This window comes from Vidua macroura, unplaced genomic scaffold, assembly GCF_024509145.1.
Source record: "Vidua macroura isolate BioBank_ID:100142 unplaced genomic scaffold, ASM2450914v1 whyUn_scaffold_235, whole genome shotgun sequence".
Lineage (NCBI taxonomy): Eukaryota > Metazoa > Chordata > Aves > Passeriformes > Viduidae > Vidua > Vidua macroura.
Window position 1 is genome coordinate 34,580 of NW_026530602.1, and position 12,419 is coordinate 46,998.

At 32.3% G+C, this 12,419-nt stretch overlaps 1 protein-coding gene across 1 annotated transcript in view; it reads right to left on the minus strand.

Moving 5' to 3' along the window:
* The window catches only part of LOC128802981 (transcription factor 4-like), a gene marked incomplete at its 5' end in the record, with an annotated part of 30,010 nt that extends 18,688 nt beyond the window's left edge, over positions 1-11,322 (minus strand). Inside the window, 3 exons of the mRNA XM_053969546.1 lie at positions 383-456; positions 5,512-5,590; positions 11,153-11,322. Coding sequence (XP_053825521.1) covers positions 383-456; positions 5,512-5,590; positions 11,153-11,322 — 323 coding nt within the window. The remainder of the gene's footprint in view (positions 1-382; positions 457-5,511; positions 5,591-11,152) is intronic.
* Positions 11,323-12,419: the final 1,097 nt, after the last annotated feature.

Genomic DNA, 12,419 nt, shown 5'->3' on the forward strand with positions numbered 1-12,419 from the left:
TGAGCACCTAATACATCATTAACGAGCGTGAATTAATTAATGAGGGTGGCGCTAATTAAGACCTTCCAAACCCAACGACTTCCTCCTTTTCCAATGCGGAAATCTCCATAAAAACGACCCGGAAACGAATAATTAATGAGCGGCTCATGAATAATTCATGAGGAGGCCGCGAACAACCACCGGGGACCTCATTAATTAATTATGAGGGCGCTAATTAAGCCGTTTAAAAGCCAATCAAGCCAACGACTCCCTGCTTATTCTAATGAGGGTAAAGGACGGCGAGGCGCATAATTAATGAGCGGCTCATGCATAATTCATGAGCGACGCCCGCGGCGCTGCGGGGTAATTAATTAATTAACGAGGCGGGCGCTAATTAACCTACCAAAGAGTGTAAGGGCCCCTCGTAATTAGGAGATGAAGACGCCTGACCGCCATTCCTGGCCCAAGCCGCTGTTCCTGCTAACGAGGAAAAGCGTTAATTAGCGTTAATTAGCGTTAATTAGCGTTAATTAGTGTTAATTAGCGTTAATTGGAATGGGTGGAAAAGTTAATGAAGGGCTGCGGGGAATTAAGGGTTAATTAGTGGGGAAAAAGGGGGGGAATTAATTAAAAGTTGGCGGGTAATTAAGGGAAAAAATTGGGATTAATTAAGGAGAAATTGGGGCTAATTAATTAAAAAATTTGGGGGTAATGAATGAAAAAAACTGGGACTAATTAAGGAAAAATTTGGGGTTAATTAATTAAAAATTGGGGGTAATTAATGAAAAAAATTGGGATTAATTAAGGAGAAAGTTGGGGGTAATTAATTAAAAATGGGGATTAATTAATGAGAAAATTGGGGGTTATTAATGAAAAAATTGGGAATAATTAATGAAAAATTTGGGATTATTTAATTAAAAATGGGGGGTAATTAAGGAAAAAATTTGGGGATTAATTAAGGAAGAAAATTGGGTTTAATTAATGAAAAAAATGGGATTAATTAATTAAAAATTGGTGGTAATTAAGGAAAAAATTTGGGGTTAATTAAGAAAAAATTTGGGTTTAATTAATGAAAAAAATGGGAATAATTAATTAAAAATAGGGGGTAATTAAGGAAAAAATTTGGGGTAATTAATTAAAAATTGGGGGGGAAAAAATCGAATTTTTGGGGAAAAAAATTCGATTTTTTGGGGGTAAAAAAATGGAAAAAAATTGGGATTTTTTGGGAAAAAATTCGATTTTTTGGGTCAAAAATTCGATTTTTTGGGGTAAAAAACAGGAAAAAAATTCTATTTTTTTGGGGTAAAAATCCTAAAAAAATTGGGGAAAATTTCACATTTTTTTGGGAAAAAAATCATTTTTTGGGGGGGGTAAAAAAGAGAAAAAAAATTGGGATTTTTTGGGAAAAAATTCGATTTTTTTGGGTGAAAAAATGGGGAAAAAATTCGATTTTTTTTGGGAAAAATTCAAATTATTTTGGGAAAAAAATCCGATTTTTTTGGGGTAAAAATGGAAAAAATTTGGGATTTTTTGGGAAAAAAATTCGATTTTTTGGGAAAAAAATTCAATTTTTTTGGGGAAAAATCTGATTTTTTTGGGTAAGTAATGGGAAAAAAATTGGGATTTTTTGGGTCAAAAATCCAATTTTTTGGGGTAAAAAACAGGAAAAAAATTCGATTTTTGGGGGTAAAAATCCTAAAAAATTGGGGGGAAAAAATCCTAATTTTTTAGGGAAAAAAGTCGATTTTTTGGGAAAAAAATTCAATTTTTTTGGGGAAAAATCTGATTTTTTTTGGGTAAAAAATGGAAAAAAATTGGGATTTTTTTGGGGAAAAAATTCGATTTTTTTTGGCAAAAATTCGGGATTTTTTGGGAAAAAATTCGATTTTTTTTTACTAAAATCCTAAAAAATTGGGAAAAAATTCTCATTTTTTGGGGAAAAAAATTACGTTTTTTTGTGGCAAAAAATTCAAATTTTTTGGGTAAAAAATGGCAAAAAATCTGATTTTTTTGGGAGAAAAATTTCACATTTTTTTGGGGGTAAAAATCTGATTTTTTGGGGGTAAAAAATTTGATTTTTTGGGGTCAAAAATTCGATTTTTTGGGGGAAAAAAATCAAATTATTTTGGGCAAAAAAGCCTAAAAAATGGGCAAAAAATGCGATTTTTTCGGGGTAAAAAAGGGAAAAATTCGGGGAATTTTGGGGAATGAAAAATTGGAATTTTGGGGGTGAAATTTTGGGGTGAAATTGGGGGATTTTGGGGGCCGGGTACCTGCGAGCGACGGGAAAAAAATCACATTTTTTGGGGGAAAAAATCACATTTTTTTGGGAAAAAAAATTCGATTTTTTGGGGGTAAGAAATGGGAAAAAAATTGGATTTTTTGGGGTAAAAAACAGAAAAAAATTGGGATTTTTTTGGGGAAAAAATTCGATTTTTTTGGGGAAAAAAATTCGATTTTTTTGGGGGTAAAAATGGAAAAAAATTTGGGATTTTTTGGGGAAAAAATTCGATTTTTTTTTTACTAAAATCCTTTAAAAATTGGGAAAAAATTCTCATTTTTGGGGGGAGAAAAATTCGATTTTTTTGGGGTAAAAATCCTAAAAAAAATTGGGGAAAAAATCACATTTTTTTGGGGTAAAAAATGATTTTTTTGAGGAAAAAATCCGATTTTTTTGGGTAAAATCTTGGAGAAAAATGCGATTTTTTCGGGGTAAAAATCCTAAAAAAATTGGGATAAAAATTTGCTTTTTTTGGGTAGAAAATGGAAAAAAATTGGGATTTTTTGGGGAAAAAAAATCGAATGTTTGGGGGTAAAAATTCGATTTTTTGGGTCAAAAATCCGATTTTTTTGGGGTAAAATCTTGGAGAAAAATGCGATTTTTTCGGGGTAAAAAACGGAAAAATTCGGGGAATTTTTTGGGGAATGAAAAATTGGAATTTTTGGGGGTGAAATTTTGGGGTGAAATTGGGGGATTTTGGGGCCGGTACCTGCGAGCGACGGGAAAAAAATCACATTTTTTTGGGGAAAAAATCACATTTTTTGGGGAAAAAATTCGATTTTTTGGGGTAAGAAATGGGAAAAAAATCGGATTTTTTGGGGTAAAAAAGAGAAAAAAAATGGGATTTTTTTGGGGAAAAAATTCGATTTTTTTGGGAAAAAAATTCGATTTTTTTTGGGTAAAAAAATGGAAAAAAATTGGGATTTTTTGGGAAAAAAAATCGATTTTTTGGGTGTAAAAAATGGAAGAAAATTTGGGGTTTTTTGGGAAAAAAAATCGATTTTTTGGGTGTAAAAAATGGAAGAAATTTGGGGTTTTTGGGGGAAAAAAATTCGATTTTTTGGGGAAAAAATGGAAAAAAATCGGGATTTTTTTGGGGAAAAAATTCGATATTTTTGGGGGTAATAATCCTAAAAAAATTTGGGAAAAAAATCTGATTTTTTGGGTAGAAAATGGAAAAAAATTGGGATTTTTTGGGGGAAAAAATTCGATTTTTTTGAGTGTAAAAAATGGAAAAAAATTGGGATTTTTTGGGGTAAAAATTCGATTTTTTTGGGGTAAAAAAAGTGGAAAAAATTGGGATTTTTTTGGAAAAAAATCGATTTTTTGGGTTGTAAAAAATGGAAGAAATTTGGGGTTTTTTGGGAAAAAAAATCGATTTTTTGGGTGTAAAAAATGGAAGAAATTTGGGGTTTTTTGGGAAAAAATTCGATTTTTTTGAGGAAATAAATGGAAAAAAATTGGGATTTTTTTTTGGGAAAAAAATCGATTTTTTTGGGGTAAAAAGTGGGAAAAAAATTCGATTTTTTGGGAAAAAAATTCGATTTTTTTTGGGTAAAAATCCTAAAAAAAATTCGGAAAAAAAATTCTCATTTTTTTGGGGAAAAAAATCCAATTTTTTGGGTAAAAAATGGCAAAAAATCTGATTTTTTGGGGGGAAAAAAATTCACATTTTTTGGGGTAAAAATCTGGTTTTTTTGGGGTAAATAATGGAAAAAAATTGGGATTTTTTTGGGGAAAAAATTCCGATTTTTTTTGGGACTGAAATCCTAAAAAATTTGGGGAAAAAATTCGATGTTTGGGGAAAAAATTCGAATTATTTTGGAAAAATATTCCGATTTTTGGGGGTAAAAAATAGAAAAAAATTGGGATTTTTTGGGGAAAAAATTCGATTTTTTGGGTCAAAAATCCGATTTTTTTGCGGTAAAAAATGGAAAAAAATTGGGATTTTTGGGGAAAAAATTCGATTTTTTGGGGTTAAAAAACAGGAAAAAATTGGGGGGAAAAAATCCTAATTTTTTGGGAAAAAAATTCATTTTTATTGGGGAAAAAATTCGATTTTTTTTGGGGAAAAAATGGAAAAAATTGGGATTTTTTGGGAAAAAAAAATCGATTTTTTTGGGGTAAAAAACAGGAAAAAAATTCGATTTTTTGGGGGTAAAAATCCTAAAAAAATTGGGATAAAAATTTGCTTTTTTTGGGTAAAAAATGGAAAAAAATTGGGGATTTTTTTGGGGGAAAAAAATCGAATTTTTTGGGGTAAAAAATGTGATTTTTTTGGGTCAAAAATCCGATTTTTTGGGGTAAAAACTTGGAGAAAAATGCGATTTTTTTCGGGGGTAAAAAACGGAGAAATTCGGGGATTTTTGGGGAATGAAAATTGGAATTTTTGGGGGTGAAATTTTGGGGTGAAATTGGGGGATTTTGGGGCCGGGTACCTGCGAGCGACGGGGGGCGAGGCCACGGGAGTCGAAGGGTTGGAGGGGAAATGGGGAAAAAATGGGAAAAAAATTCAAATTATTTTGGGGAAAAAATTCTGATATTTTGGGGAAAAATCCTAAAAAAATTGGGGAAAAAAATTGAATTTATTGGGAAAAAAATCACATTTTTTGGGGAAAAAAATTCGATTTTTTTGGGGTAAGAAATGGGAAAAAAATCGGATTTTTTGGGGTAAAAAAAGAGAAAAAAAATGGGATTTTTTTGGGAAGAAAATTCAAATTTTTTGAGTGTAAAAAATGGAAAAAAATTTGGGATTTTTGGGGGGAAAAAAATTCGATTTTTTGGGGAAAAAATGGAAAAATTTGGGATTTTTTTTGGAAAAAATTCGATTTTTTTTGGGGGTAAAAATAGAAAAAATTGGGATTTTTTTTGGGGAAAAAATTCGATTTTTTTTGGGTAAAAATCCTAAGAAATTTGGGAAAAAATTCTCATTTTTGGGGGAAAAAATTCAAATTTTTTGGGTAAAAAAATGGCAAAAAATCTGATTTTTTGGGAGAAAAATTTCACATTTTTTGGGGTAAAAATCTGATGTTTTGGGGGTCAAAAATTCGATTTTTTGGGGTCAAAAATTCGATTTTTATGGGGGGAAACAAATCAAATTATTTTGGGCAAAAAAGCCTAAAAAATGGGCAAAAAATGCGATTTTTTCGGGGTAAAAAAAGGGAAAAATTCGGGGATTTTTGGGGAATGAAAAATTGGAATTTTGGGGGGTGAAATTTTGGGGTGAAATTGGGGGATTTTGGGGCCGGTACCTGCGAGCGACGGGGGCGAGGCCACGGGAGTCGAAGGGTTGGAGGGGAAGCTGCTGTTGGTGTGGTCTGGGGAATAAATCTGGCGGGGAAGAGGCCATTAGCATATATGCAAATGAGGGCAAGCCCCGCCCCATGTGGGCGGAGCTTCCCCCCCGTCGAGAATTTGGGGATTTTTGGGGAAATTTGGGATTTTTCTTGAATTTTTTGGGATTTTTTGGGGATTTTTTGGTGATTTTGGTCTGGGGAATAAATCTGGCGGGAAGAGGCCATTAGCATATATGCAAATGAGGGCAAGCCCCGCCCCATGTGGGCGGGAGCTTCCCCCCCGGTGGAGAATTTGGGGATTTTTGGGGAATTTTTGGGATTTTTTGGGATTTTTTGGAATTTTTTTTGGGATTTTTTGGGATTTTTTGATTTTTTGGGAATTTTTTTGGGAAATTTTGGGGAAAATTTGGGAATTTTGGGGATTTTTTTGGGAAATTTTGGGGAATTTTTTGGGATTTTTTGGGGAATTTTTTGGGAAATTTTGGGAATTATTTTTGGAATATTTTGGGAAATTTTGGGATTTTTTCGAAATTTTGGGGATTTTTTTGGGATTTTTTGGGAATTTTTTGGGAAATTTTGGGGAAAATTTGGGAATTTTTGGGGAATTTTGGGGAATTTTGGGAATTTTGGGAATTTTTGGGGTTTTTTTGGGGAATTTTTTTGAGGAATTTTTGGGATTTTTTGGGGATTTTTTGGTGATTTTGATCTGGGGAATAAATCTGGCGGGGAAGAGGGCCATTAGCATATATGCAAATGAGGGCAAGCCCCGCCCCATGTGGGCGGAGCTTTCCCCCCGTGGAGAATTTGGGGATTTTTTTGGGGAAATTTGGGATTTTTTGGGAAAATTTGGGATTTTTTGGGATTTTTTTGGGATTTTTTTTGATTTTTTGGGAATTTTTTGGGAAATTTTGGGGAATTTTTTGGGATTTTTTAGGAATTTTTTGGATTTTTTTGGGTTTTTTTCTGGGATTTTTTTGGGAATTTTTGGGATTTTTTTTCCAGAATTTTTGGGATTTTTTTGGGAAATTATTGGGAATTTTGGGAATTTTTGGGGATTTTTTGGGAAATTTTGGGGGAAAATTTGGGAATTTTGGGGAATTTTTGGGAAATTTTTTTTGGGATTTTTTGGGGAATTTTGGAAATTTTTTGGGTAATTTTGGGATTTTTTCGAAATTTTGGGGAAATTTTGGGGAATTTTTAGGGAATTTTCAGAATTTTTGGGGATTTTTGGGATTTTTTTAGGAATTTTGGGGATTTTTTTTGGGAAATTTTGGGATTTTTTTTGGGATTTTTTTGGGAAATTTTGGGGATTTTTGGGAAATTTTGGGGATTTTTTGGGGATTTTTTCGGGAATTTTTGGGATTTTTTGGGACATTTTTGGGATTTTTGGGAAATTTTCAGAATTTTGGGATTTTTTGGGAAATTTTTGGGGAATTTTTGGGAAATTTTGGGGATTTTTTTGGGACATTTTTGGGATTTTTGGGGAAAATTTTAGAAAATTTTGGGATTTTTTTAGGAATTTTTGGGGATTTTTTTGGGATTTTTTTGGGAAAATTTGGGATTTTTTTTTGGAAATTTTGGGGATTTTTGGAGATTTTTGGGAAATTTTGGGAATTTGGGGGGATTTTGGGGAATTTTTAGGAATTTTTTGTGAATTTTTGTGAATTTTTGTGGAATTTTTTTGATTTTTTGGGGATTTTTTGGTGATTTTTGGTCTGGGGAATAAATCTGGCGGGAAGAGGCGATTAGCATATATGCAAATGAGGGCAAGCCCCGCCCCATGTGGGCGGAGCTTCCCCCCCGTGGAGAATTTGGGGATTTTTTGGGGAAATTTGGGATTTTTGGGGAATTTTTTGGGATTTTTTGGGGATTTTTTGGTGATTTTGGTCTGGGGAATAAATCTGGCGGGAAGAGGCCATTAGCATATATGCAAATGAGGGCAAGCCCCGCCCCATGTGGGCGGAGCTTCCCCCCGTGGAGAATATGGGGAATTTTTGGGGATTTCTTGGGATTTTTTGGGGAATTTTTGGGATTTTTTTTATTTTTGGGGAATTTTTTGGGAAATTTTGGGGAAAATTTGGGAATTTTTGGGGAATTTTTGGGAGTTTTTGGGATTTTTTGGGGAATTTTTGGGATTTTTTTGGGAAATTTTGGGGATTTTTTTGAGGAATTTTTGGGATTTTTTTGGGACATTTTTGGGATTTTTTGGGGAAATTTTGGGAATTTTTTGGGAATTTTTGGGGGAATTTTTGGGAATTTTTGGGGATTTTTTTGAGGAATTTTTGGGGATTTTGGGGGAATTTTTGGGATTTTTTTTGGGATTTTTTTGGGAAATTTTGGGGATTTTTGGGAAATTTTGGTGGATTTTTTGGGGATTTTTTTCGGGAATTTTTGGGATTTTTTGGGACATTTTTGGGATTTTTGGGAAATTTTCAGAATTTTGGGATTTTTTGGAAAATTTTTTGGGAATTTTTGGGAAATTTTGGGAATTTTTTTGGAACATTTTTGGGATTTTTGGGGAAAATTTTAGAAAATTTTGGGATTTTTTTAGGAATTTTTTGGGATTTTTTTGGGATTTTTTGGGAAAATTTGGGATTTTTTTTGGAAATTTTGGGGATTTTTGGGAAATTTTGGGGAATTTTGGGAATTTTTGGGAATTTTTTGGAGATTTTTGGGGAATTTTTTGATTTTTTGGGAATTTTGGGGAAATTTTGGGAATTTTTGGGGAATTTGGGGAAATTTTGGGGAAAATTTGGGGATTCTTGGGGAAATTTTGGGGAAAATTTGGTAATTTTTGGGGAATTTTGGGAAATTTGGGGAAAATTTGGGAATTTTTGGGGGAATTTGGGGAAAATTTGGGAATTTTTGGGGAATTTTTGGGAATTTTGGGGATTTTTTGAGGAATTTTTGGGGATTTTTGGGGAATTTTTGGGGAAATTTTTGGGATTTTTTTGGGGATTTTTGGGGAATTTTTTTGGGAATTTTTGGATTTTTTGGGACATTTTTGGGATTTTTGGGAAATTTTCAGAATTTTGGGATTTTTTGGGAAATTTTTTGGGAATTTTGGGGAAATTTTGCGGATTTTTTGGGACATTTTTGGGATTTTTGGGGAAAATTTAGAAAATTTTGGGATTTTTGGGAAATTTTTTTGGGATTTTTTTGGGAATTTTTGGGAAAATTTGGGATTTTTTTTTGAAATTTTGGGGATTTTTGGAGATTTTTGGGAAATTTTGGGAATTTTGGGGGATTTTCTGGAATTTTTTCGGAATTTTTTGGGATTTTTTTGGGAATTTCTGGGTTTTTTTGGAAATTTTTTGGGATTTTTTCGGGGGATATTTTTTTTAATTTTTGGGGAATTTTTTTGGGATTTCTTGGGGATTTTTTTTGATCGTTTTGGGAATTTTTTATTTTTTTATTTTTTCGGGATTTTTTGGGAATTTTTTGGGAAATTTTTTTGAAATTTTGGGGGGGGATATTTTTTTTAATTTTTGGGGAATTTTTTGGGGATATTTTTAGGATTTTTTTGGGATTTTTTTGGGAATTTTTGGGATTTTTTGGGGGATATTTCTTTTTAATTTTTGGGGAATTTTTTGGAATTTTTTTTTGCAATTTTCTGGGAATTTTTGGGGATTTTTGGGGGGGAATTTTTCTGGAATTTTTTTGGAATTTTTTTGGAATTTTTGGGAATTTTTCCACAACTTTTTTTTTTTTTGGGGGGGGGATTTTTTTTGGGGTTTTTTTTTTAATTTTTGGGGTATTTTTGGGGATATTTTTGGGAATTTTTGGGGAATTTCTTGGGAATTTTTGGGGAATTATTTGGGATTTTTTTTTTGCAATTTTCTGGGAATTTTCGGGGATTTTTGGGGAATTTTTCTGGAATTTTTTCGGAATTTTTTGGGGAATTTTTGGGGAATTTTTTGGGGAATTTTTGGGGATATTTTTGGGGATATTTTTGGGAACTTTTGGGGAATTTTTCTGGGATTTTTTCTAATTTTTTGGGAATTTTTTGGGAATTTTTGGGGAATTTTTAGGGAATTTTTTGGGGATATTTTTGGAATTTTTTGGGGAATTTTTGGGGGAATTTTTTGAGAATTTTTTGGGAATTTTTTGGGATTTTTTTTTTTTTCCAATTTTCTGGGAATTTTGGGGGATTTTTGGGGAATTTTTCTGGAATTTTTTGCGATTTTTTTTGGGGGGGATTTTTTGGGATTTTTTTGATTTTTTGGCAATTTTTGGGGGAATTTTTTGGGGATTTTTTTGGGATTTTTTTTATTTTTTGGGATTTTTTGGGATTTTTTTGGGAATTTTTTAAAAATTTTTCGGGATTTTTTTGGGGATATTTCTGGGAATTTTTTGGGGAATTTTTCTGGAATTTTTTCGGAATTTTTTGGGGAATTTTTTTGGGAATTTTTGGGGAATTTTTAGGGAATTTTTTGGGAATTTTTTTGGATTTTTAGGGGAATTTTTTGGGATTTTTTGGGGAATTTTTGGGAATTTTTCCCCGATTTTTTTTTTTAATTTTTTGGGAATTTTTTGGGGAATTTTTTGGAATTTTTTGGGAATTTTTTGGGATATATTTTGGGAATTTTTGGGAATTTCCTTACAGAGGCCAAAGCTTTGCCCAGCGCGTCTCCGGTCTGGGGAATTTTGGGGGAATTTTTGGGATTTTTTGGGGAATTTTTTGGGATTTTTTGGGAAATTTTTGGAGGAATTTTTTAGGATTTTTCAGGAAAATTTTCTGGAATTTTTTTGGGATTTTTTGGGAATTTTTTGGGATTTTTTGGGGTTTTTTTTATTTTTTTGGGATTTTTTTATTTTTTATTTTTTCGGGATTTTTTGGGAATTTTTTGGGATTTTTTTTTTTGATTTTTTGGGAATTTTTGGGGGAATTTTTTTTGAATTTTGGGGGGGATTTTTTGGGATTTTTTTTAATTTTTTTGGATTTTTTTGGGGGATATTTTTTTAATTTTTGGGGATTTTTTTGGGGATATTTTTGGGAATTTTTTGGGATTTTTCAGGGAATTTTTGGATTATTTTTTGGGGAAAATTTGGGATTTTTTGGGGAATTTCTTGGGAATTTTTTGGGAATTTTTTTGGGATTTTTTTTTGCAATTTTCTGGGAATTTTTTGGGGATTTTTGGGGAATTTTTCTGGAATTTTTTCGGAATTTTTTGGGGAATTTTTGGGGGAATTTTTTGGGAATTTTTGGGGAATTTTTTTGGATTTTTTGGGGAATTTTTTTGGGATTTTTTGGGGGAATTTTTTGGAAATTTTTTTGGAATTTTTTGGGATTTTTTTTATTTTTTGGGATTTTTTGGGAATTTTTTTTAAATTTTTCGGGATTTTTTGGGGATATTTTTGGGAATTTTTTGGGAACTTTTGGGGAATTTTTCTGGAATTTTTTCGGAATTTTTTGGGGAATTTTTGGGGATTTTTGGGGGAATTTTTTGGGAATTTTTGGGGAATTTTTTTGGATTTTTTGGGGAATTTTTTTGGGATTTTTTGGGAATATTTGGGATATTTTTTGGGAATTTTTTTTTAATTTTTGGGGAATTTTTTGGGGAATTTTTTGGGAATTTTTTGGGAATTTCCTTACAGAGGCCAAAGCTTTGCCAGCGCGTCTCCGGTCTGGGAGCTCCCGGCCGCTCCGGCGCCACCACGTGGGGCTGCAAGAGACAAAAAAAAACGGGAATTTGGGGGAAAATTCGGGAATTTTGGGAAAATTCGGGAATTCCGGAGGAAATTTGGGAATTTTGGGGGAAAATTCTGGAATTTACGGTGAAAATTTCAAGATTTTAAGTGAAAAAATCTGAATTTTTGGGTGAAAAATTGGGATTTTTTTGGAAAAAAAAATCCGAATTTTGGGGAAAATTTGGGAATTTTGGGAATTTTGGATTTTTGGGAGAAAAATTTGGAATTTTTTGGTGAAAAAATCAGAATTTTTAGGTGAAAATTTTGGATTTTTTTGAAGAAAACTCCAAATTTTTGGGAAAATTTGGGAATTTTGGGAATTTTTGGAATTTTGGGGGAAAATTTGGGAATTTGGGGGAAAAAGCTTCAAATTTTTGTGGAAAATTTGGGGTTTTGGGGCGAAATTTGGGAATTTTGGAGGAAATTTTGGAATTTTGGGGGGAAATTTTTGGGCATTCCAAAGAAAATTTGGGAATTTTCGGAGAAAATTCCAGGATTTGGGGAGAAAAATTTGGATTTTTTGCAGAAAAATTGGAATTTTTTGGGATAAAAATTCCAAATTTTTGGGAAAATTTGGGAATTTTGGGAGGAAATTCGGGAATGTTTGGGAAAAATTTGGGAATTTTGGGAGGAAATTCAGAAATTTTGGGATAAAAATTCCCAAATTTTGGGGAAATTTGGGATTTTTTGGGATATCTGGGGGGTTTTGGTGAAAAATTTGGAATTTTAGGGAAAAAATTGGGAATTTTGGGAGAAATTTTGGAATTTTTGGGAGAAAATTCGGGAATTTTTGGGGAAAATTTGGGGAAATTTTGGGAGAAAATTCCGTGATTTTAAGTGAAAAAAAAAATCAGATTTTTGGGATAAAAAATTCCGAATTTTCATGGATTTTTTCAGGAATTTTTGGGGATTTTTTCAGGAATTTTTGGGGATTTTCCCAGGAATTTTTGGGACATTTTTTCATGAATTTTTGGGGAATTTTTTGGGATTTTTCCAGGAATTTTTGGGGAATTTTTTGGGGATGTTTTCCTGGAATTTTCAGGAATTTTTGGCGATTTTTTTCCTGGAATTTTCAGGAATTTTTGGGGATTTTTTCCTGGAATTTTTCATGAATTTTTGGTCATTTTTTGTGGAATTTTTGGCCATTTTTTCATGAATTTTTTGGTCATTTT